The 26,071-nt window shown below is 41.0% G+C and overlaps 1 protein-coding gene across 1 annotated transcript in view; it reads left to right on the plus strand.

Annotated features, from left to right (window-relative positions):
• The window catches only part of GLIS3 (GLIS family zinc finger 3), a 161,910-nt gene that overhangs the window by 106,930 nt on the left and 28,909 nt on the right, over window positions 1-26,071 (plus strand). The window contains exon 6 of the mRNA XM_063128554.1: window positions 16,447-16,588. Coding sequence (XP_062984624.1) covers window positions 16,447-16,588 — 142 coding nt within the window. The remainder of the gene's footprint in view (window positions 1-16,446; window positions 16,589-26,071) is intronic.

The raw sequence follows: 26,071 nt of genomic DNA on the forward strand, positions 1-26,071 counted from the left end.
AAAATACTGAGTGAATAAAAAGGTCTTCAGCTGGCGACGAAAGCAGTACAGTGTAGGCGCCAGGCGGACCTCTCTGGGGAGCTCGTTCCACAACCGGGGTGCCACAGCGGAGAAAGCCCTCCTCCTAGTAGCCACCTGCCTCACTTCCTTTGGCAGGGGCTCACGGAGAAGGGCCCCTGTAGATGATCTTAAGGTCCGGGTAGGTACATATGGGAGGAGGCGTTCCTTCAGATAACCTGGCCCCAAACCGTTTAGGGCTTTAAATGTCAATACCAGCACTTTGAATTGGGCCCGGACCTGGACTGGCAGCCAATGAAGTTGTAAAAGGACTGGCGTAATGTGATCTCGCCGGCCAGTCCCTGTTAATAACCTTGCTGCCCTGTTTTGCACCAGTTGAAGTTTCCGGACCGTTTTCAAGGCAGCCCCACGTATAACGCATTGCAGTAATCCAAACGAGAGGTTATCAGAGCATGGATAACTGTAGCTAAGCTATCTCTGTCCAGATAAGGGCGCAGCTGGTATATCAGCCTGAGCTGATAAAAGGTGCTCTTTGCCACTGAGTTCACCTGTGCCTCAAGTGACAGTTCTGGATCCAAGAGCACCCCCAAACTACGGACCCGATCCTTTAGGGGGAGTGCAACCCCGTCCAGGACAGGGCAAACATCACCTCGCCGGACAGAAGAACCACCCGCTAACAGTACCTCCGTCTTGTCTGGATTGAGTTTCAGTTTATTAGCCCTCATCCAGTCCATTACCGTGCCCAGGCACTGGTTCAGAACAGCCACTGCCTCACCTGGGTTTGATGAAAAGGAAATGTAGAGCTGGGTATCATCCGCATATTGATGACACCTCAGTCCACATCTCCGGATAACCTCCCCCAGCGGCTTCATGTATATGTTAAACAGCATGGGGGATAAGATAGAGCCCTGTGGAACCCCGTGGCTTAGGTGCCACGGCACAGAGCAATAATCCCCCAGCACCACCTTCTGGAATCGGCCATCCAAGTAGGAGCGGAACCACTGCAACGCAGTACCTCCAACTCCCAGCTCAGACAATCTATCCAGAAGGATACCATGGTCGATGGTATCGAAGGCCGCTGAGAGGTCCAGGAGAACCAACAGGGTCGCACTCCCCCTGTCTCTCTCCCGACAGAGGTCATCCCACAGGGCGACCAAGGCAGTTTCCGTTCCAAAACCAGGCCTGAAACCCGATTGAAATGGATCTAGATAATCCGTTTCATTCAAGAGTGCCTGGAGTTGTCCTGCAACCACCCGCTCAAGCACCTTGCCCAGGAAAGGGATATTAGCCACCGGCCTGTAGTTGTTAACATCTTCCGGGTCCAGATTAGGCTTCTTCAGGAGTGGTCTAATTGCCGCCTCTTTTAAAGAGGCCGGCACCACTCCCTCTCTCAAGGAGGCATTTACAACCTCCTGGACCCAGCCGGCGATCCCCTCCTTATTTGATGTAATGAGCCACGAGGGGCAAGGGTCAAGCACACAGGTGGTCGACCGGACTTGGCCAAGCACCTTGTCCACATCCTCGGGCCTCAAAAACTGAAACTCATCCAATAAAACTGAACCGGACGGCGCTCTGAATGCCTCTACTAGTGGTGCTGCATTAAGTGTGGTGTCCAATTCATGACGAATCTGAGCGACTTTATCTTCAAAGTGCCGTGCAAACTCGTCACAGCGTGCTACCAAGGGTTCCACCATCTCTCGCCCTGGCCCAGAGTGTAACAGGCCGCGAACCACTCGGAAAAGCTCCGCCGGACGACACTGAGAAGACGCAATGCTGGTGGAAAAGAACTGCCTCTTTGCCACCCTCACCGCCACAGAGTAGGCTCGATAGTGAGCTCTAGCCCGTGTTCGATCAGACCCAGCACGAGTTTTCCTCCACCTGCGTTCTAGCCGTCTCCCCACTTGCTTCATTGCCCTCAGCTCAGGTGTATACCAAGGAGCTGACCGGGCTCTGCTCAGAGGGAGAGGACGCTTGGGTGCGATCGTGTCAACCGCCCGAGTCATCTCTGCATTCCACAGAGCGACCTGGGCTTCGACAGCATATTACTTTATATATCCCTACCCATCCTCTTTCCTTGGGCTGTTTTGCCACCCCCACAGGTTTTTTTCTGAAGGTGTTTCCCCCCCCCCTGCAAAGTTTGGTTTTTCCCTGAGTCCACTGATACTGCCTTCTTGTGCGTGGGTGGTACCATTTTGACTACATAAGCAATGGCACTCACAGCGTCAAACATCAGAAAAAGGGTTCCCTTGCTCTGTACCAATGTGAATGGAACATCTGCCATTAAGGAGTTGTCCAGATAAAGCTCAAAAGGGCAATCCTGTCATTAGTGTCAACCATGCTTAAGTTGGATAAAGACTAGTTCTTCTTTTAGTGTTGTGTGCCTGTCATAATCCTGAAGCATAATAATTTTGCTCTGCGTGTGATGCATCTGTTCTCCAACCCAGCTCTGTTTTTGGCTTTTCTACTGTCTGGGAAGGAAATGCACAATATTAACACTGGCAAAATGTATTTCACTGGCTATTTTTAATCTTGTGTCAAACTGCTAAAGTTGGTGTGCTGCTTTGAGGGATGCCGCAATACATCTGTTTGTCAGTGTTTTACAAACATGTAGATCTTCTAGAAATTAAAGCAAAAGAAATTAAGACCCCACAAAGGTAGAATCATTCACTATGAGTTTGACCCTGTTGACTGGCTGTAAGCGTTATTTATCTAAGTTGGCTAAATTTCCACTCTTACTAACTATCTGATTTTTTTAAATTTATTTTTTATATAGGAAGTAGCACAATGAAAGTTTCCCTAAATTTCAGAATTCAGTGTATTGTCAACAGTTATTCAATCAAGCCACAGGGGCAGGGGGATCATCATTCTAGCTGTTTTTAGTTTTTATTAAAAAGTCAAGTTAGATGAACGCTAATTCTGGAGAAAGAAAGAAAACACACACACACACACACACACACACACACACACACCTACCTTATTGGCTGACAGGGTTATGATATCATGGTTTAGCTTCCTCAGCTACTACTAGAGAAGTTTCACTCTCTTTTTGTCTTTTCTGCTGTCACCTGGCAGGCCCTTAAGATGATAAAGTTGAAGTCGTTTACATTGAAAGGAAGATGGGGACTCTGTTTCTTCAGCTGGACATTCACCATGTCTGTCCCATTTCCTTTCATGAACAATCTGTCTACACTTTATGTAGGCTACAAAAAATAATAGTAGGCCTTTTTAATGTGAGAAAATGGCAGCCCTTGTTTGATGGGAGATGGGCTGAGGAACTCTTCTGTCTTCCTCCACCCTCATATCTAGGGACCCTGGAGATAGTGGAGTGGTGGATAGCAGAAGGCTAGATTTGTGAGGATCTTTCACTAGATTTGTGGAATGAAAACAGACTAAAGAAGCAGTTGGGAAATACTGGAGCATTACAAGTGGAAGATGATGTTGTCTGCACCCCACATTCTGTGAATGATGCAGGGTGATTGCATGATAAGAGCCTTGCCTGGAAGCACCTGGAATTTGTTGGATTCAGGAAAGCCTGTTTCTTTCCTTCCCTCTTCATATGATAAGCTCAACCTCTGCTGAATGACATTGCTGCCTAATCTTGCCAGTTCTTCTTCAAGTCAGATTTGATGCAGTGCACAACCTGTCCAGCCTGCAGAAAGAAAATGAGAAAGAAGACAAATGAATGGCCCATGTATAATATTTCTTTCATGTTGCAGGCTAATAGATTGTACAAAGATCTGACTCTATGATCTGGTTTGAACCATCTCAGCTTAATAAGTTGAGATATGCACAAGCCTCCTGCACCTGCACACAGCCGCTTTACTCTTTCCTTCTCTGAAGCAGTTAAATAAGCCAGGAAGCTGCAGCAAACCACATCTTCCTGTTGTCTGAACTGGGGAACTATGGCAATTTCTACACCAGCCCGAACATCTGGGCTGGTCACAGCCAAGTCCCCGGGCATTCAAATGACGCACAGGGACTCTTGGGAGGAAGGAAGGATGAGAACGGGTTTTCCCAGGGATAAGTACTCCCTGGGAAAACCCAATTCTTCCCACGGTCTTGGGTTCATCCCAAGACCGTGGGAGGTGTGGCCACCTGTCCCGGCTTCCTCCCTCCTCCCCCCGAGTAGCGGGGATCAGTAGAGGGAAGGAACCGGGCCAAGAGGAATTGGGGGTGGGGGGAGCGGGGTCGGGGCTTTTTTTTTTTAAAAAAAAACACTTTACATTGTAGCGCATGTGTGCTCATCTCCATCAGGGGAGGATCTCCTGATCGCGAGATCCTCTCCTTAGTCCACATGTGGGTGCAACATCCCGGGAGGAAGGAGGGTGTTGCGCCTGCCATTTATTTTTTTTAAAAGGAGATGAGCGCACATGCACTCCAACTAAATGTAAGATGTTTTAAAAAACAAAAAAAGCCTTGACCCCGCTCACCCCCACCCCCGATTCTTCCTGGCCCGGTTCCTTCCCTCTACTGACCAGTATGGTGTAGAAAGGGCCTGATTAATGGCTTTCATACAAGTCAGAACATGGAGCTATGGTTTAATGTTATCTTTCATTTCCTGACTTGTTTGTAAGTTATTAATTGTAGTTTCCAGTAACAGGAAACTATGTTTAACTGTGGCTTCCTGGCTTGTTTTCTCACTCAGGCAAAGGGAGAGTGCAGCAGGTGCATGAAGCTCACGTGTATCTTGGATGAGATTTGATTGTCTAAATGCAACCTATGCTCAGTTCTGTCTGCTTATGGGACAATATGGTAGGCAATCTCGCAGCAAAATTATAGAACAACTCTTTGCAAATATTGGCAGGCATATAATATGTGAAGTATCCGTTGATTGAAAATAGGCTTTGGTGGCAGTAGTGTATTTTCAGGTTTTAGTTCAGTTTAAGGATTAAGTGTTGGACAGTTCAGTAAAAACAAGCATATTGTACAAAGTTGCTTGTTGTATCTGCTTTTTTAGAGAAAAATCTTAGTGTTTATTTTAATGCCTTAGCAATATTTTTTAAGCACATCTCTTTTTTATGTGCACCTCTAAAAATAATGTTATTGGTCTTTGCATCAGCTTTTTACAAATTTAGCAACAGCACCCCCTCTGCCTCTTTCTTATTTCTCATAAAACGAAAGACTAAAAATGGATTGAAACATAACGGACTAAATTATTTCACCATTCTATAGCTTTTAGACAATATTGCAGAGGATTGGACTAAAGTATCTTGAGAGTGCATTCCTTCTGAAGACTATAATCTCAAAGTTTTTCCTTCTTCGGTGATATTATTACTTCATACGCCAAAGATAGCCTTTTAAGGTCAATTTTAGTTTCTAGTTGCCCTTTCTTGAAATTATATTTCACCTTTCATTATTAACATTGCAAAAAAGAAAATAAAGAAGACAAGAAAATGGTTGTCTGTTTGCTTACGTATGTTTTCACACACTTGAATTTTAAATATACTCATTTGCTCTCTATTGAGTCCAATTGAAATATTTCATTAATGCAAGCGGAATTGCATTTGGAGGCTAAGGGTCACCGAGCAGTGCCCATGGCAACTAAGAAGCCATTCTTCACAAAAATGCTGTAAAGAGTAAGTGTTTTAATCCTCAACTTTAATCCCCTTACTTCCTGTTCTCAAAATGAAGTATAAATCAGACACAGTGGAGTGCAGCAATTTTTCTTAAAAGGGATGTTGGTGCAAAAGGATTAGTGATGGGCAGAAGTGTTAAAGGAATTTAATCACACTGTTTGTTGCAAAATGTTGGGAGACTGATCAACCAATTCTTTTGATTATTGTGAATTAAAAACAACAAAACGAACTTTGAAAGTTATTAGAGGGTTGGCTTTTGTCCCTCTCCCCTCTTGCCATTGTTGTTACATCATTACTTCCCGTGGTTGTCACTTGAAAGCTGTTGAATTTGTACTCTTATTTTTCTTCAGTACAGGGCTCAATAATGATAGGGTTTTCACTATTATTATTATTATTATTATTATTAGTAGTAGTATCCCACCTTTTGCCCAATACTGGGCCTATATATCTTATTCTTATTCTTTTTGATACTGTTATAGTTGTTAAAAAAGAATGTTAATGTATTGGGGTATTTTATTTATAGAGAATTATCTAGTTTTGGGGCTCCATTCATGGAGGGCAGGGTGTGACCCTGGGACTCCATCCTAGGGCTCATCTACACCAACCAGGATATTCCACTCTGAAAGCGGTGTGAAAGTGGTATATAAAAGGCAGGAGCCACACTACTGCTTTATAGTGGTACTGAAGTGCACTGACAACGGTTGAGCCCATCACACATCTACACCAAGCAGGAAAGTGGTATGAAAATGTTATATGGTATGTGTCAATGGGCCCCAATAGTTGTCAGTGCACTTCAATACCACAATAAAGCAGTAGTGTGGCTCCTGCCTTTTATATACTGCTTCCATGCTGCTTTTATAGTGGAATATCCTGCTTGGTGTAGATGAGCCCATGGAGTCTAATATGAGGTGATACCAGTACTCACAGTCCAGCTTCTAGGACAGGGCTGGGCAAATTTGTTGCACCTCAAATATTGTTGGACTTCAGCTCCCAGCATCCCTCACCATTGGATATGCTAGCTAGTGCTGATGAAAGTTGCAGTCCAACAACTTTGGAAAGGACACAAGTTGGCCACCACTGGTTTACAAGCTTGTGTTTGTTGCACAAGCAATAGACATTCAGCAGCATATACGAAGGACTTATGTTGCACTAATGCAACATGTGCAATCACAAAGCATCATGTTACACTGTATGGCAGTAAATCTACTCTATAATCTGTATGAGATGTTACCCTTAATAGCCAACCTGACCTAATAGACCAGTCCAAATATCTTTAAATACAGAGAAAGTTTCAGCGAAGTTGATTTACACAAGCTGCCTGTTGTTCACTAATAAAATATACTACATTAAAATAGTTTTGATATATTATAGAAAAAGAGCCTTTTAGTCACCAAACCAATGCTCTGCATCCAGTGAAACCTATGTTTTCTAAATTTATTGATTTATTTAGGCTGCAATTCAGTAATCAACTGGGAGTAAATCCCATTGAGCTCAGTGGGGCAGATCTGTTACAAGGTGACATGTTTATAGTTCATAGCTTCTTCTGAAATCCTTGGGACACATGGTTTCATTGTTCCAGCTGTGATGAACTCACTCAGTGGGACTTCTGTCTGAGTAGACACATGTATAGAATTGTGATGTCAAATCATCTTTACCGTGCAACTCAGCTGAAAAGGCTCCCAGAACAGCTTATATAATTTTTAAAGACAGTCGCTGCTCACAAGCTGACAATCTAAAAGATACAAAAGGGAAAAGGGATAATAAAAGCAGAAGAAAATAAGCAAGCGAAGGCATCAATTCATAAAGTTACATACCGTATTTCTTCAATTCTAAGACACACTTCCCCCCCCCCCCGTATAAACATCTCTAAAAATGGGGTGCGTCTTAGAATCGCGGGTGCGTTTATTATTTCTTGGAATCAAAGCTTTTTTTTCTGTTGGTGGTACTGAAATTAGTGTGCGTCTTACAATCGATGGCATCTTAGAATCGAAGAAATACGGTAGTAGTTCTTATAGTGACCGCCTGGAATGGAAATGGTTCAGGAAGAGGAGGAGCCATATGTGGCTTGTCTCTCAGCAGAGTCAATAAAATAGCCCTGCTTCCGATCTCTCCCTCGGCTGCAGCCTGATGGAATTTTTGCTGCAAGGTCTTCAGTTACCAAAAATCCTGCTTATTTGTATTCTCTGACATAGGTTGAAGTTAAGAGATAGATGAATCTGTCAGATTCACTTTCTCCCACATTGACATCTCAAGTTCTTTCCATCCTGAAGACATTTGTGAATTTGTTGTACCTGCCTGCCTTATAGCTGTTAAAGAAAGAAGAAGTAGCAAGCCAAATTCAGCACCAACGTGGTTGAATACATGGTGATTCAAAGCCAGACATTTAAGAGCTAAGCATGGTATGGATGGAAGAATCTCTGAGTTTCAGCTTCCCCTGGTTTCGAATATTTTAATCTCAAGGTTTTTTTAATCCTGAATCTGAAGAAATCTGTGGATTTTGGTGATTTATTTTAAAATAAAAAATGAATTTAAGTGAAATCCTTGACCATCCCTTAATGCTTGTTTTTGTGTTTTTTAAAATCTTTGTATATTGTTTTTAAATGTTTTTATCTTATGTGAACCACCCAGAGAACTTCGGCTATGGGGCGGTATACAAATGCAATAAATCATCATCTATCAACATAACATTATGTTGACATAATGTTGACATTATGTTGACAACATTAACAAATAGCATTCCCATTTCTCCAAACTTGCAATAATCCATAAGGCAATTCAGTACTGCTAGAACAATGAAATCATGTCCCAAGGAGCTAAGAAAGAGCGGAAAACAATGAAATTTTCACCTTCTAGCAGTCTGTCACCGGCTCAGATCTACTAGGACAACTTCTGCTGTGTTTTTGGTTAAGCCTGCCAAAATGCAGGTGAGTTTACTTTGCCAAAAAAAGAAAGGGCCAGATTACATTTTGGTCAAAAGAGAAGGTGGAAATCTGTTTTGGAACATTTTGTGGTACAAATGGAAAAGTAGCAGGGGGTTTCTATGCTGAGGGTTCTAGATAGAAAGGTGATTGCCTGAAGCCTTGGGGTAGTTCTCTGTTCAGGACTTTCGGAGGATAAACTTCAGTGAGAGATGAGTTTCAATTCTTTTGGTGAACTCTGAGGACTTCACCTTTAGTAGTGAGTGTTTGGATGATGCCCTTCACTAGTAGTATATGTCTGTGGGTGAGAGGGATTTTCAGTTTTCCAATCTGTGACTGTGAATGTGGCATGATTGTAGTGGCCAGGGCTGGTGCCAGAATATTTTGCGCCCTAGGCATGGTGAGCTACTTGCCCCATCACCCCCCAAAAAGGGCCAACTTCGTTTTTAAGAACAGATGTTTTGTAGAAAAAATAAAAAGCACAAAACTTGAACTTACTATGTTTTTTTCTTAAAACAGCTAAATTGTATAAAACTGTGATCCTTAAAGGTCAGTACTGTGCCCGTCTGAGGTCTGCGCCCTAGGCGGCTGCCTAGTTGGCCTAATGGTAGTACCAGCCCTGGTAGTGGCTTCCTCATGAGCTGCCTTAGAAGCGTTACTCTTAATTCCTTATTTCCTCTGGCTATTGTGCAAAACTTCGGCACTGCATCTGCAATGGGTTGTTTATCTAATGCTACAGCCAGAGAAAAGGACATCACCTTGGCCCATAGAGCACACCCTCTATGGCTCCAAAATGCTTATCTAGCTCCATAAATGTCAGTCTTTAGGTAGATTCTTAAATGCTACAATAGGAAATCTGAGCTGAGGTATTGAAGGCACTGATTCCCTCTAAAATGTTTTTATAACAATGTTATCTGCATGGATGAACAAATATCAAGCTATTTTGCTTCTGGCTGAGTTTATTCAGAAACATATTTTAGTGGCATCTGGTTTCTACTGAATAATAAAGACTACCAGGGTCTCCATGAAGCAAACATGAGTCTGATAAACAAGAGTGATAAGAGAAATGTAAAAGAAAAGGTCTTTTGATTGTTAGCCCTTGTCTTGGGAAGCGTGTCATGCTTCACACCAACTTAATGCCTGTTCCTGCACTCAAATATAATGCAGCTGAAAATTGAGGAATTTAAGGGCTTTGTTCACTTCTAATTACTTCTCCTTGATTTGCTAAATCTAGGGTGATTATCCAATCATATCTGAAATGAGAAAATGATAGGAGTTGAATTTCCATCTCTTGTTCTAAAATGGAATTACAGACATTAGAAGAACAGGCAGGAAAATATATAAATCAGTATACAGTACCTTGTTTTCTAGTATACTTAGGTAAGCAAAATATTGCTCATGAGAACTGATCAGGTTTCCAGATACAGAGGTTTTTTTTATGTTAGGTGGGTCATCTGAATGTCTCTCCTGAAACAATGTCTTATTTCGAATATACATTTCAAAAAGGAAGATTTTGCAAAAAGATAAGCAAGCAGATTTAGGCTGCAATCTTATGACCACTTATCTAAGAGAAAACTTTCAGGGTGTTACTTCTGAATAGCATACATAGGATCATACTATTAACATATCTTTAAATCCATCCTAAATACCTTGGAAAAGCCTCTTTGTATTTTAAGATTGTTGGGTGAGTTAATATATCACTAAGCAGGGTAGCTCATTATGAAGTGTATTTATATGGGCTCAGATTTGGCAGGTCACAGCACAATGCAATGTAAATCTATTGGGGGGGGGGGAACAGAGCTCCGGATCCGGATCCTCTATTTCCCCGTCCTGCTTTTACCCATTAAATTAAAATTCATTGCAACCCAACCGCTGAACGGATATTTCTGAAAATCTACACAAATGAACCTCAATGAGCAATCTCTAAGCACAGCCCTATTCCTCACTGACCAAAGTCCTACCCCACAAAGACAGAGAAAGAAAAGTTTCTCTGTATGCCTCTGGCTTAGTCCCCCTCTCCAACATTGGGATTGGAGGATGCTTCACATGGGGTGATCACTTATCAGCATGATTGAGAGATGAAGCTGTCCATCAACGCCGAAAAAATACAACCGCTGAACGGATATTTCTGAAAATCTACACAAATGACTCCCAATGAGCAATCTCTAAGCTCAGTAATTTTCAGGGCTCTATCTTTAAAAATAAAGAAGTAATAGGTGTTTTTTCGCCCAATACAATTCAATAGAAAAAAGGGTCAAAATGGCATCCAGAGCTCTGGATCAAGGCGAAGCGATCCGGAGCAAAGTGAACTGCTTTGCCTTGATCTGGAGCTTTGTCGACCTGATCTGGATCTGAATTTAGCAGGTTCGGATCGGGTTGCTCCCCTCCAGATTCGGGGATTCAGAACGGAGCAGAGCACAGCCCTAATTTGCATCTAACATTTAAAGTTAGACCCTACTGTGTGTGATTCCTTTCTTTTCCATTAAACCCATTCTCACTGGACTTTTTATAAACAAGAATGCATACTTAAGTACAAAATATGCATGTCACATAAGTTATGAGTATGTTTCTATTCTTGCCCTTAAAATACTTGTACTAAGAAATCCATAGCCTTCTTTTTCACTGCTTGCATATGTTTTGAAGGAACACAGTTTTGTGTTTGTAATCAGGTCAGCATTTCACAAGGTTCTCTATAAAAGCTTTTAAAAAATGCAAAAACTCAAACCACACTTTTCTTTATTTCGCTCCTTGTTAGCCCCCTCCCCTTTCCACATATATGACTCCAATTACACATCTTTGTGGAGCCTATAAATGAAAGAGATCACCTCCACACTGTGATTTTTTTTTTTAAAAAAAAACCAGGATAAATTGCTGGTAAGCTAAGTTATAAAAGAACCCTTTGAAAGTAAATATAAATAGAGGGTAAACAATATAGCCTTGAAATATTTATTGGAAAGGTTTCTCTTTTTTTTGAACAATGTCTCATGGCAATTAGTACAAGCTCCAAGACTTGTGCTAAGAATATGGATAAGAAGGAAGCAGATACCTTTGACCTCAGAAATCCTCATGCATGATAGCAGTAATAGCTGGTGAGTAATGGAGAGCGGAGTTCATGGTTACAATATAAGAAACATCTGAGTCCCAGAGATGGTAGAAGTATGTGAAGTAAATAAGAAAAGATGTCAAGAACTCATAGTACACATTCTTTTTTGCTTTTGTTTTGTTAGATTTTTGCTATGCATTATACTTTAGATATCTCCAAACTAACAAGAACCTTTACAAAGCTTAGTTTAGCAGGCATTAGTAGTACTGTTTTGTGCTACCTACAGTCCCAAGAGGTAGCAAGTTCCAGGCAAGGTTTACTGGGTCCATTTCTTTAGGAGGAGAAAGTATTGAAGATATGATTTGGGGGTGCTGTGTAAGTTGATCAGGTAGCTAGCAAATAGCCAATGATACAGAAGCATACCTAGAGCACTATCAGATTCCCCTGGAGCGAGCCATAAGTTCTAAAAATTAAACAACTTTTTGGGGGGACATATTGAACTCTAACTTCTTTCCAAGTCTCATGGCCCACACTCACAGCAGCTAACCATCCAAATGGCGCAGGTGACTCTCTGCCTTGACCAGGAGCCAGCCAGCACACATATACCATAGTGCCATCCTGTCTATACAATCTCATGAGTCATGGGCCAGATCTTGGTGTAGACCAAGCAGTATAAAACACTTTGAAAACGTTTTGAAAACTGTATATAGAATGTGTCATGGGCCCCAACAGTTGTCAAAACTGTTATAATCCAGGTCCTGCCTTGAAAGTAAAGTTTCTTGTTTAATTCAGAAATTATACAGACCCCACTGGTGGGTTGTTGTTTTTTACTTCTCCACCCCATTTCGCTATTTTTGTTTAATATAACATCCTGCCTGAAGAAGGGGCCTACAAAGCTTGCTAACTATTTTCTAACTTTTGGGGTTGGTCCTAAGAAAGGTATCCTGTTGATTTTTTGATTTTTTTTAAAAAAAATCTTATCCACCAACACAGCTGCAAACATTCTCTAAATAGACCAATTCCCTTAAAAATGTTATTTTTCTTACCTTTTCATTGCAAAATCAAAAACACAAGCCCACAACATTGCAAAAGCAAGATTCAGATAGTGTAGATGTGCTCCTGCTTTTTGTAAACCATTTGAATATAGCGGTGCTAGGTATCATTATTATCTGCTTATCTTTTTTGAAGTGTATCATTAAGAGAAGGACAGAAAGGGGATGCAAAACCAACAATTTTAATAAATAAAAAGTTCTGCTGGTTGAAGGCAAATAACCCCAACGAAGGCTTGTGTTCAGTAGTGATAATGAATGGCTGGTCAGAGACACAGTCGTGGATGTTCTGAACACCAGCTACAACAGCAAGGGCCTACTTATCGATTAAGGCAGTTCTGGTCTGTTGGAGATATCGATCTGGAGTAGAAAGCAATGGGAACCTCACAAGTTGGAGGCTCAGGACAGCTCTGCTACCATAATTTGTCATAAACCTGAGTTATGGTCGTTACTAATGGAACCTATGCAAACGGGAGGGTTTGAGGTGACCCTGTGACACTGTGCTAGCCTAGGGATGCTTGTCTGGATTTAAGAGTTCCTGCAGCACCTACTCTGATTTGGGAAGTGTTTTGCTGAATTGTATTGTCAAGAACTCCATGTTCTTTTTGTGTCCTAGCCATTTGTAAGTTTCCATTTTGCAATGCTGGTTGGCCGACTACTCTCCCTCCCCACCCGATTCCTCCCAGCCTGGTTCCTTCCCTCTACTGCTCACTGCTATTCACGGCGAAGAGGGAAGAAGCCAGGATGGGTGGCCACACCTCCCACGGTCTCAGGATGATCCTTGGGAAAACCCACGCTTGTCCCCCTCTGCCTCTGGGAATCCCTGTGTGTCATTTGGACGCAAAAGGATTCAGCCGTGACCAGACCACATTTTCAGGCTTGTGTAGAAATGGCTTTAGAAACAGAGTGCTAATTTGGCTCTATATTTCATAACCCATAGGGGTGTCCTCTAAGGACTGAGAGTCCTTTGGCTGAGTCTGAGTCAAATGTATGGGGTGGTAGCAGTCTATCTTGATGGGTTGTTGTTCAGCCTGAGCAAAATTTTGTCCATGCCTACACTACTAGGAGCTAAGGCAACCCCCTTCCTCCCTTCACATCAATGAATATCCAATAGTTACAGATCAGGACTGTTAACCCGCTAGAATTCTGAGCCAGATGAGTTCCTTTCCAAACACACTTTGTGGCTGGACACTGCTGCTTCCTCTAGTAACTCTTGGAATGTAAGCTGTCTTTTTGCATTTGCAAACCTCATCATACAGACCACATGCAGCAGCTCCTTTAAGTCTTGAAAATTGTGATGCTGTGCCAAATGTCTAAGCACAACAATATACAAAGGAATATGCCCTGTTGGGCCCTGGTTACATTTAAAGATAGGCTTAGGTTGTGCTCTTTCAGACGTGAAGAATTGCCCTTGTGAGGTAGCTAAAATATCCTCATTGGATATATTAGCAAGTTTGCCTGATGTAAGGAGAGTCTGGGCTAGGTCAAAGGTGTCTGCCCCACACAAGAATGTCCCATTGAGCTCAGTGGGGCTTATTGCCAGATAAGTGAGTATAGGATTGCAGCGTTCCTCACATAAGTTTTGGGCTTGTGAATCCGACAAGTGGCACTGGTTCCCACTGTCCCTGGAATTATTATTCCCACCACCAGCAGCTGTCCTTTCCTATTGCATAAAGAAACTCTGGATCTGTTAGTTTGCAAAATAGTACACATTTCTCTCTCAAACATAAAGTTGTAGTTTAACTGCACAAGCACACTGTCTCTGTGTTCCAGAAAAGGACCTGGGCAAGCAACTCATTGTTCAGACAGTTGCTTATTCTGTTCTAACACTGCTTCTGATTGGCTTCAGGGAAATATTTTCCCATCAATATCCTCAAGACTGATCTACTATTTATTTAGCCTCAGTTTTTACTCTCATGGCAATGGAGTTGCAGTCAGGGCCATGGAGGTGGGGTAGATCTCTTGGCCATGGTAGTCCTGTGTTTGGGACCCGGCCTTCACTGCCCATTAATTAGCCTTCCATGTTAGTGCTGAAAGGAGACTTTGAATAACCAGGGCCAGATCTACACCTAGCAGGATATAGCACTATGAAAGTGGTATGAAAGCAGTATTTAAGAGGCAGGAGCCACACTACTGCTTTATAGAGGTATTGAAGTGCACTGACAACTGTTGGGGCCCATTGACACCTATCATATACCGCTTTCATACCACTTTCATAGTGCTATATCCTACTAGGTGTAGATCTGGCCATAGTATGAACCATAATAAGCACCTGCTGCATATTCTTTTTCTTAGAGAAAAGATATCATTTAAAAACTGCATGAACTGATAAAATATCAAAATAGATGAAACAAGAAAAGGATTGTTCAGCTTGCATTGAAATTTCCTGTTATATAAGTGTTGGTTGCTTCAGTCACATCTCATGTACCTATGCTTTCTCTGCACGCCCATAAGGTACTTCAAAGTGTCTCTTCCAGCCGTGGTGGTGGTGCCAATATAAGAGGGAACGTCCCTCCAAGAGGCAAATGCCAACTCATGAAAGCCTATGGAAATACTGTTGCTATTTTGGCACAATAGTTGCTGTGCCAACAACATTTATCTGTCTAGTCTGTGCACAAGCAGCATCTGGAGCACAACATTCCCTGGGCTGCAGATGACTTGGATATCAACTCTGCATACCAGTCACCTACGAAACCCTCCCAATGGAAGCAGCCTCAACAAATGATGATACAGAAAGCTCTATTGGTCTTAAGATTGTTTGCTCTTATGCAACCCACACAACACCTGTGTACAGCCTGCACTATTCTCAGCAGATGTGGGGAAGTGTGCAAACCATGCAAGGGAAAACATGTTTTGTATGTAAAACATGCCAATTCCCACATTCTCGTTCAGAGCATAACACCAGGAATTTGGCAAGCTGCTGCCTGGATAAGCTTTTGTTCAGGATCTATATTGGCATTAACCAAATCACACTGGTCCAAAGCTTTTACTATGCTACAGTTGAATTGGAGTTTAGCCCAACCACTGGTATTTCTAGGATTTCCAGGCAACAATTATAATGTTGGATGGCACCTCAGTCTGTTCTAACCACTGTAGCTCAGGTTCTCCTGGATATATTTTCTTCATGTCTTTCTTCCTACTGATCGTTATATAGCACCTCACAGTATTTTATTAAATGAACCTTTGGGAAAGACTCCATGTGTAGCATAGTGGCTAAGAGACTGAGCTGTAAGCTAGGAAGTCCCCAATTCACAGAGTGACCATATGAAAAGGAGGACAGGGCTCCTGTATCTTTAACAGTTGCATAGAAAAGGGAATTTCAGCAGGTGTCATTTGTATATATGGAGAACCTGGTAAAATTCCCTCTTCATCACCACAGTTAAAGCTGCAGGAGCTATACTAGAGTGACCAGATTTAAAAGAGGGCAGGGCACCTGCAGCTTTAACTGTTGTGATGAAGAGGAAATTTCACCAAGTTCTTCATATATACAAATGACACCTGCTGAAATTCCCTTTTCAATACAACTGTTAAAGATACAGGAGCCCGGTCCTCCTTTTCATATGGTCACCCTACCAATTCATGATATCACACTTCTGTCAAGAACTCATGAGACGGTCTTAGTCAAGCCACTTCCTCTCTGCTTCAGCCCCCCATGTGCAATCTGAATACAAGATCAACCGACCTTGCAGGTTTGCTGTAAGAAGAAGTACTTCTTAATGTATATGAAATGCTTTGAACACTTTAAAGTGTTCCAATGCAATTGTTATTATGCTCTAAAGTCTTTATCATTATGCTAGTCCTCTCTCCACAGTTATGGTTTTCTCTTTTTCTCTTCATTGCAGTTGCGTTCCAGTACAGAGCTTGACCAAGACATTCTCAATGACTGTCTCACTATCCAACCTCTCCAGCCACCTGCATCTCCACATGATGCTACGGACAGCACTGTCAGACGATCGCCAGGACCTGTGCATGACATTTACACAGGTACAATAGGGGGGAAAAGAGATGTTATAAGTGCAGGAGGAAGGTCTGTTTCAGCCCAGTGTATCATTCTGTCACAGAACAATCCTAGACATGTCTTGTGTGGGTAGCACTTAATTGGGTCTGGTTGGCAAAGGGAAGAGAACAAGTCAGCAACTGCAATCCTGCAGCCACATGGGAGGTCTGCTTTTAGGAGCCTTAGGTTGAACTGGACTGTGAACAAAGGAGAGATCTCACTCTGCTGGGTCCACCTCTTTGGTCCCACCCCATCAAAGTGCCGGTTGGCTCAGCCGTCCCTCCTGGGAAGGAGATGCTACCGCTGAAGTTGTGCAACTGCTCCTTACCAGCCTTTCTCTCTTTGCTTCCCACCTGTGTTCCTCCACAAATCATAGCTCCCCATTAAGAGGGGAACTCAGCTAATCAGAAGTAAGTCCCATTCAATCCAGTGGTGCTTGTTCCAGGCAGGTGGGTGTAGGATTGCATCGTAAGTCCTCTTGTTGCCAGTAAAAGCAAAAGAAGTGTCAAAAAATAAAATAAAATAAAAATCTAAATCTGGAATCAGTATGCGTGATTCTGGAAAGATATAGGCATGATCCTGACAAAGGTAACATCTTGAAACCCTATTCATTTTAAAGGGAGAAAATTAAGCACAATTTCCCCATGAAAATAAAAGGACTTTTAACAATGGAATCCTACACATATCAACTCAAAAGTAAACCCCACTGAGTGTAACAGAGCTTATTCCCAGGTAAATGTGTATAGGATTATAGTCTAAAATACTTACATTTGGCTGGATTGGGCTCCTATCTCTTTCTACACAACTACAATGTGTCAGATCCTTTATCGTGAATCTGAAAGTCTCTTGAATATTTAGGGATGGGGTGAAGTACAGCATCTTTGCAAAATATTCAAGAGCCAAAAAGTGTAGAAGACAGTTTGATATACATATTTGTTTTAAACTTCAAATTATTTGACACTGAGAGCCTATTTTATTTTCCTTTTGAGATACTTTTTGGAAAACTTTTTTGGGGTATGTTTGTTAATTTTGCTGAGCATTTCCCACAATACATTTTGTATTTTTGCTGCAACATGGCAACCTTTCTGTCAGTTTCAAGTTAACACTTCATGCATCTGATGAACTGGACAGTGTCACGAAAGCTTGTTCCAGAATATATTTGTTAGTTTTTAAGGTGCCATAAAACTCTTCGTTTTGGTGCACCAGACTAACATGTCGTCCCCTCTGGAAATCATTGTATTTTATTTCCTTGTTCTCATTGTCCTTTCTTGGGTGCTTCCAGGTGAGGCTTTTATTGTGCATTCATAGGATTTTCTGGGGGGTCCACATGCTGCTTATTCCATTTGTAACCCAACCCATTTTCCCACCACTTCTTCTGTTCTTTTTCTTGCCACAAATAATGAGTTAAGGAGGGAAAGATGGAATAGTTGCACAGTGGCTTTTGATTGGTAACATGAGGAGCCATCAGTCTGGGATCACCCCTTGTCAGTGGATTTCATTGGATTTCATTTTCAAGTTACTATGTTTCTTACTGGGCTCCATATGCTATTTATTCATTACTATCATTATCAATCATGTGGCATGTTTATTCGCCGTGTTTCTTGGTACACAAAAAGCAGGTACTGTTGTTTTCTCTCAGTTAACCGGGGTGAAAATACTCATTTCATGTAAGTGGAATTTTCCAGTAACTACTAATATGGGTTGCAGATAAAGATACACTATATGAATGTAGAAAGAAAGAAAGAAAGAAAGAAAGAAAGAAAGAAAAGGTTTTAGGACAGTATCCAACAAGGTGCTGCACCCCTGCCAATTCTGTTCCATAAATGAGACCCACTAGGTTGCACAACAGATTTATTGCTTCCAGGAGCACCTGGAAACAAGTGAAAACACTCATTTTTGGAACAAGGCAGATCAGCAGAGCCCATATAAGGGAGCTTCACTGACCTGTCCCAATCCAGACACAAGTGTTTCCTCTTGTTTTGCAGCTTCCTATAGGAAGTGTGCAAGCGATAGGTCCAGTTTGTGCAATAGAATCAGCAGGAAGGGCTCCTTGCACAACAGCCATGTTGGATACTCCCTTAGAAAAAAACATTTAACCCACTTGAGCTGGGGGATCACACTTACACTGAATAGTTTTCTAAGGCTACTGTTTGATAGCCCTTGTCCCTAATGGATAAAAATATAAGCATATTAAAGGTGATTTGAAACAGGTGGCACAGCTATTTTTGAAACAAACTTCTGAAAATGACACTAAATAGAAAAGCTATAGAATTTCACATTTTACTTCTTAATGAAATGCATTAGTCTAGCATAGAAAGGAGCACTCATTAGAACCAGGGGATCATCAAGACATGCTTGATAGAGCTTTCCTTGGTCCACATATTCTTATATTAGCAAACAGTAATTATTTTTTAAAATGAAGTAGAAGACAACAAAGTTCCCAAAAATCATATAGGTATGCATGAGCTTATTGTATCGCTGCAGTAGGACTTCTGATTTTTTCCATTCAAAAATTAACCCCTTGTGCCCACAGCATTTGTAGAACTAACCATATGGCTTTTTGGATTTTGACTCTACTTCTCTTGAATCAGTCCATACACACACACTCCGCTGCCATTCTCTACTTTTAGTAGAGTTACCACATCCAAAGGAAGGCAGGGATGCTGCAATACCTATGGAAGAGGTAATTTGCTTCAGTGCAGATTGCCATACTGCTCTGAGGAAAACTGCACCTTTTCAAATTACCCCCTTTATGTAACTATTAAAAGTATCTGGTCAGAGATTTAGTGAAGAAAAAGAACAAATCTATCTATCTATATTTTTTCCTGCAGATGCCAGAAATTAGGCTAGATGGATGAGGAAAACACAATGCATCCAGGACATCTTCATAATAATGACTGAACTGACATATGAGGACCTTGTTTTGCAATTACCAAGGACTCATAGGACATTTCTCACTTAGTTTAAGTTGGCTAGCTTTTTATAATTTCCGTGAATAGTCTGAGCTATGCCCCTTGCAATAATTTCCAGGGCTAACCACAAAGAGGGAAAAGCAACCAAAGAAATTCCTACATGCTGCTAGCATACTTTGCAATAATGGTGGGCCTGCTGTGAAACAATATAAAACATGTCAGAGATGCCTGAGGAAAAGGTGAAGTTCAGTATGTAGACCCTTCTGTGTTCCCAAGAGATCACAGCTGTTTTGTTGGCTGGCTGATATCATTTAAGTTGCCTCCAGTGATTGGCAGCTGGAACAATTGATTAACTGAGGCAGATGAACATATTGGAAACTCTTATTGCTTTTGTGATTAAGAGCCAGTGAAATCCCCAAAGCAATAAAATGTGGGATCTGGATTAAAATCTGTCTTACTAAAAGTGAAGGTCACTGCATTAGATCCCTGCCATTCAAAAGGCTCTTATCTAGTTCAGAAGATTGTAATTTATTTCTGTTTTGAGTTCTTGTCTTGTCATGTACAAATGAAACAGAGATGAGACTGGCATTATTTATAGCCACTTATGCCAACGTAGTTTAAATATTATACCCAAACGGATCTGAAGCGAAAAAAGGCCTATTGATTGCTATCAGACTGCTGTTTTAGGTACACAACTATATACATGGGAGAGCTGGGACTTTGGATATCTTTTGTCCTGTTACACTGCAATCATATACATGCCTACTCAGAAGTAAGCCCATTGGTGGAGATTATTCCTTAGTTGACTATATGTTACCATAGAAAAATAATCCTGGAATTATAGCAGGTTGTTGATATGAATAGTATCAAGTCATTTGGTCAAGGAAATATTTTCCGCTCATGACTGGCAATGTATGAATCTTTGAACAAAAGGATTTTATTTCATTACTAGCTGTACCCTGCCACACGTTGCTGTGGCTCAGTCTGGTTAAATTGAAAAGAAAGAAAAGACAAAGCGGATGTTTCTAATATGTTTAATTTCACAATGCTTGTGGATATACAATATTTTAGTTGTTCCATTGTCTGTGTAGATATAGAGATTGTCTAGTTTGCCAACTCTAGAACACGCAACATATAATTGTCCATGTGAGAAGCAATCTGTGTCTAGATGTAAACCGCACAATTCTAAAGATTGGCCCTGAGCTTTGTTGATGGTGATTGCAAACGCCAATCGAATTGGGAATTGCAATCTCTTAAATTGAAATGGCATATCTATTGGAATCATAGGAATGCGAGGAATGAGGACATCTTCACCTTTGAAAGGTCCTGTCAAGATTGTTCCTTCTATGATGTTGCTCAGTAAATTTTTTACTGCAAGCCGCGTGCCATTGCAAAGTTTTGTGAGAGAACATGCAAATAGGAGAGGAGGCAGAGGCAGTGGATTGGCCTACTGTTTGGTTTTTAAAAAAGGATGTTTTTACGGTGAGGAGGTTTGTGGAAACTCCTGGCAGTTACCTTTCTTCAGAACGTGTAACTGTCACAGGTGTGACATCTATATTCACTCAGCCAATTGTGAGAGAACATGCAAATAGGTGAGGAGGCAGAGGCAGTGGATTGGCCTGCTGTTTGGTTTTAAAAAAAGGATGTTTTTATGGTGAGGAGGTTAGTGGAAACTCCTGGCAGTTACCTTTCTTCAGAACGTGTAACTGTCACTCAGCCAATTGTGAGAGAACATGCAAATAGGAGAGGAGGCAGAGGCAGTGGATTGGCCTACTGGTTGGCGATGTCACAATGACCTATAAGAGCAAATAGGAGAGAACATGCAAATAGGAGAGGAGGCAGAGGCAGCAGATTGGCCTACTGGTTGGCGATGTCACAATGATCAGCAGGACTGGTTTTGAGGAGGCCTATTTCTTCAATTTTAAGACAAACCTTTGACCCCATATAGAACATAGTTACATAACAACGCTCGCATATTCGAATGCAACGTTGTGTCAAAATTTCAAAGCAATGGGTGAAGAACTTTCGGAGATATAACGTCTGTTTCGAACGGACATTTATATTTATATATATATATATATATATATATATATATATATTCCTTATGAAGTTACTTTTGAATAACCTTGACTGTTTTTTTAACTAAAAGGATATTTAAACTAAATGTGTGTGTCATTTAATTAAATAATTTTAGTTGATTAGTCATCTGCCTTTTAACCTGAGAATTAATTAATCAATCAATCAATCAATTAAAAGTTCAACCTTGAATGTAACTAAGGCTGCAATCCTATACCCACTTACCTGGGAGTAAGCACTATTGAACTCAAAAGGACTTACTTCTGGATGGGTACATATAGAGCACAATGCCTGTTGTAATATAAACAACAGCTATCCATCACTTATTCTTATAACAAAAATCAATTTCAATACTTTCTTGTTCATTCTGATAGGAGTAGCTTCCCTCCTGTGGCAAATAGCAGGTGGTTAGAGTGGGGTGTGTGTGTTAATTATGGCTGCAGCATGAGTAGAAGGTTCTAACCCTCACTACCACCACATAGGTTCCAATCCAGATTGAGGGAGTCCTGTGGCTGCTATTTAAAAAACACACCAAAAAACCCCTGCACACAAATGTGGAGACACATTTAGAATCTTTCTATGCAAGGCTTTTGTTCTGTGCTTATGATAGCTCACTTATGCTAGTTTGCAGATCTTTTACATGATGTTGTCATCTTACACATTCTTTCCTGCTCTTTGCAATTATTTCCCCGGCTTTTTTACATCAAGGAATGTATGGTATTATTTAGAAATTGTGGAATGAGAGTCTCATGTAATGGTGCAATTCCACTACCCCACATTGCCACCTAGTGGCTGTATAATGAAACATAGAAAGGCAAAGAAAGAAACCCCCCCAGAAAGAACAAGTGTAAGGGAGCTGATTTTAATTCCGCAAAGAATTGGAAGCAGAAGCCTCGGTCAAGGTGCAGGTTAAAAGCGTTATGTAGAAAAGCCCTTAATTTGACTCTGAGTTGATTTGTCTACCAATTTAGCAGAACAAAACTTGGTCCTAAAAATTAAGCCTTTATTTGACACTAATTTGCTCAACAATGCCTGCAGACTGGGTTTTGATATGGAAGTCTTCCCAACTGAGAAGTGCCATTTTGGCCTATAGCAACCCCATTTTGTACGACTGCTTAGACGCTGAAGTGGGAAACCTACAACACTTTTGCACTTGGCTTATTTCACAGGCAGGTAGGAGAGGTCTTTTCCTTTTGATTTGAAGAAAGATTGACAGAGGACTAATTTAAGAATAATATACCTATGAAAATGAATTACAACATTATTGGTAGTTTGCAAGAGGAAAATTTGAGGCGGTGCAGTGGAGGGGGGGAGAGAAGTATTTAAATTACAGAGTACTTGCTGTACGAAGAAGAAAAATTGGTTTAAAAAAGGCTTTAATTTAGCAGCAGTTTAAGGATGCAGCTTCTTATCTCTTAATTGTGAGCAAGGTAACATTGTCCATAATCTCTACATAATTTCTTCTTATATGTTTTTGGAAACTATAAATATGAAACTTCATATTTATGAAACTTCACAAGATTTTTTGTGAAGTAACATTTCTGATGGACAGTAGTTTTGCTGGGTACTTTGTGATGAGGTATTAAACAATGACAGCATAATTTTTCCTAAATATTTACCACAATTACTGTCATTTAAAAATACATATAATTTGAGCTTCAATTCACAAAGATTCTCTGGCTTTAAATACTGCAGCATAAATATCTCAGGGTAAGTAAAAAAGAACAGTGACCAATTATTTTTCCAGATTGCTTATTTCTCTTTTAAAGAGAATATTGGACAACAGAAGTTATATCCATGTTTTTCTGAAGAAGCAGGAAAAGAGTTGCTTTATTGAGAGTCTGTGGGGTGTGGGTGTGTATTTTACAATAGGTTGATCCAATTCTTAGTAAAATCTTGTTGTTGTTCCCAAAAGTTAATCCATTTTATATCATTCAGACAGCAATAAATTTAAGTAATATCCTATAGTTCTTTATTCCCTCTCTAAGGCTTCATCTACACCAAGCAAGTGGTGCTTGGTGTAGATTTGTAATTTAAATTTGTAATTTTGCATTGCTGCTGTTTTTATCTGGTTGAGCTTTTATATTGTATTTTATATTATGGTTTTATACTTTTGTTTTATACTTTGAATGTTTTTAATTTTTGTGAACCGCCCAGAGAGCTCCGGCTATTGGGCGGTATAGAAATGTAATAAATAAATAAATAAATAAATAAAAATAAGCAGGATATTGCACTATGAAAGGGGTATATAAAAGGCAGGAGCCACACTACTGCTTTATAGCAGTATTGAAGTTCATTGACAACTGTTGGGGCCCATTGACACAGACCATATACCACTTTCATAGTGTCATATCCTTCTTGGTGTGGCTTCTGCCTTTTATATTCCACTTTTATACTGTAACATCCTGCTTGGTGTAGATGAGGTCTAACACAATAAAACATGGCAATAGATCCAAATAGCAGACTCAAAGAAATAGCAGACTCAAATAAAAAGATACTATAGTGAACTGTTATAGAAATGCTCCGATATCATACCCTCCCATTATTGTGTATCACACCTGTGCACCTAATTTTCATCAGCCCCCAAAATCTGTCCCTAAGCTTTTTTGCTACATGCAGCCCATCATAGCTATATGGCAAGCCCACAAAAAGCCACTGCTTTTCAAGGGAAGGATGGTGCCTCTCACCACTGCATTATGTCCCTAAGGTTTTGATTCAGGAACCAGTGTTGTTTAACTTATTCCTACATGAGCTGGAGTCAGGTGTGAGTAGCAAGGTGATTAAATTTGTGGATTACACGACTAAAACTGTAATCCTACATTTGTTTAGACAGGAAAAAGCCCTACAACTGGCGGAGGCATGCTGGGAGCTGTAGGATTATTATTAGTAGTATTATTAGTAATCCTAAACATGCACAGGATTCCACCCTGAATTTAGGATAATGAAAGCCCAAGTGGATTGCAAAGCACTCCAAAAGGACCCCTGCAAACTAGGTGAATGAGCAATAAAATGGCAAATGTAGTTCATTGTAAGTTGCTGCACATTTGGGGGTGGGGTGGTAAAATTTCCAACTTCCTAGAAACACGGATGGGTGTATATACTGTTGGACAGTGACTAATCATGAAAAAGGTCTTGGGGTCATGGTGAATAGCTCAATGAAAATGATGAAGCAGCAGTGAAAAGGGCAAATTTCATGTTAGGGATTATTACGAAAGAGATTGAAAATAGAATCATAGAATAGTAGAGTTGGAAGGGGTCTATAAGGCCATCGAGTCCAATCCCTTGCTCAATACAGGAATCCTCATTACAGCATACCTGATAGGTGGTTGTCCAGCTGCATCTTGAATGCCTCTAGTGTGGGAGAGCCCTCAACCTCCCTAGATAATTAGTTCCATTGTCATACTGCTCTAACAGTCTGGAAGTTTTTCCTGATATCCAGGATCTGGCTTCCTGTAACTTGAGTCCTGCACTCTGGGATAATAGAGAAGAGATCCTGGCCCTCCTCTGTGTGACAACCTTTCAAGTACTTTAAGAGTGCTATTCTGTTTCGCTTTTATAACTCCACAATCAAGTTAAGCTTTCCACCATAGCTGGAATACTGTGTGCAGCTCTAGTTACCCTAGTTGCTTCCAGATGAGGCTTTTGTTATGCAATTGCCCTGCCTCATTCATGGAATTTTACAGGAGGTCCAGATAACAATGTCTTCAAGTTGTTTCCCCACTGCTTCTTCCATTTTTTTCTTTCTGAAAAAAAAAGGGGGGGGTGTTACGGAGGAAAAGACAGAATAGCTGCACAATGACTTTTGATTGTTAGCATGAGGAGTCCTACATCTGGAAGCATCCCCTATCTAAAAAAAAGACATTATAGTACTGGAAAAGGTGCAGAAAAGGACAAGCATAATGTTCATATGGCTGGATCATCTTTACAAAGAAAGGCTAAAATGTTTGGGATGATTTAGCTTAGAAAAAAAAAGACTACTGAGGCTATGATATATGGTTTAGAGAGAGTGGTTTGACAGGATTTTTTTTCTTATGCCCCATGTTACTAGTAGTTAGAGCCAAACTAAACATTATATTTGTTATATGGTTTGGCTCACGAGGCTGATTTATTTTAACCCATAGCCAATGTGGGGTGGATGGGTGGGTGGAGTGGGATGAGGACTGTGCTATTGGCCCTGCATTAGTCCTTCATCTGCAGTACTCCATTTTCCTGCATTGCAGTCCTGATCAGAATCATGTCTCCTGCATATTGTTCTCAGTGAGGGAAAAGCTCCCATTGGTGCCACAGGGAGCTTTCCTCCCATTGCAAACGGGAAGTGTGTGTGTGTGTGTGTATGAAGGGGAAAGGGGAATTCCAATCAGGACTATGCTGAGGGAAAAGGATTAAGGTCTTGTCCTAGCCCCTACATAGGCCTTAGCTAGACCTACTTGAAAGTCCAGGGCAGAGGAGGGGAGATCTCGCATTGTGATTAACGCAAGATCT

Source organism: Elgaria multicarinata, chromosome 6 (genome assembly GCF_023053635.1).
Source record: "Elgaria multicarinata webbii isolate HBS135686 ecotype San Diego chromosome 6, rElgMul1.1.pri, whole genome shotgun sequence".
NCBI lineage: Eukaryota > Metazoa > Chordata > Lepidosauria > Squamata > Anguidae > Elgaria > Elgaria multicarinata.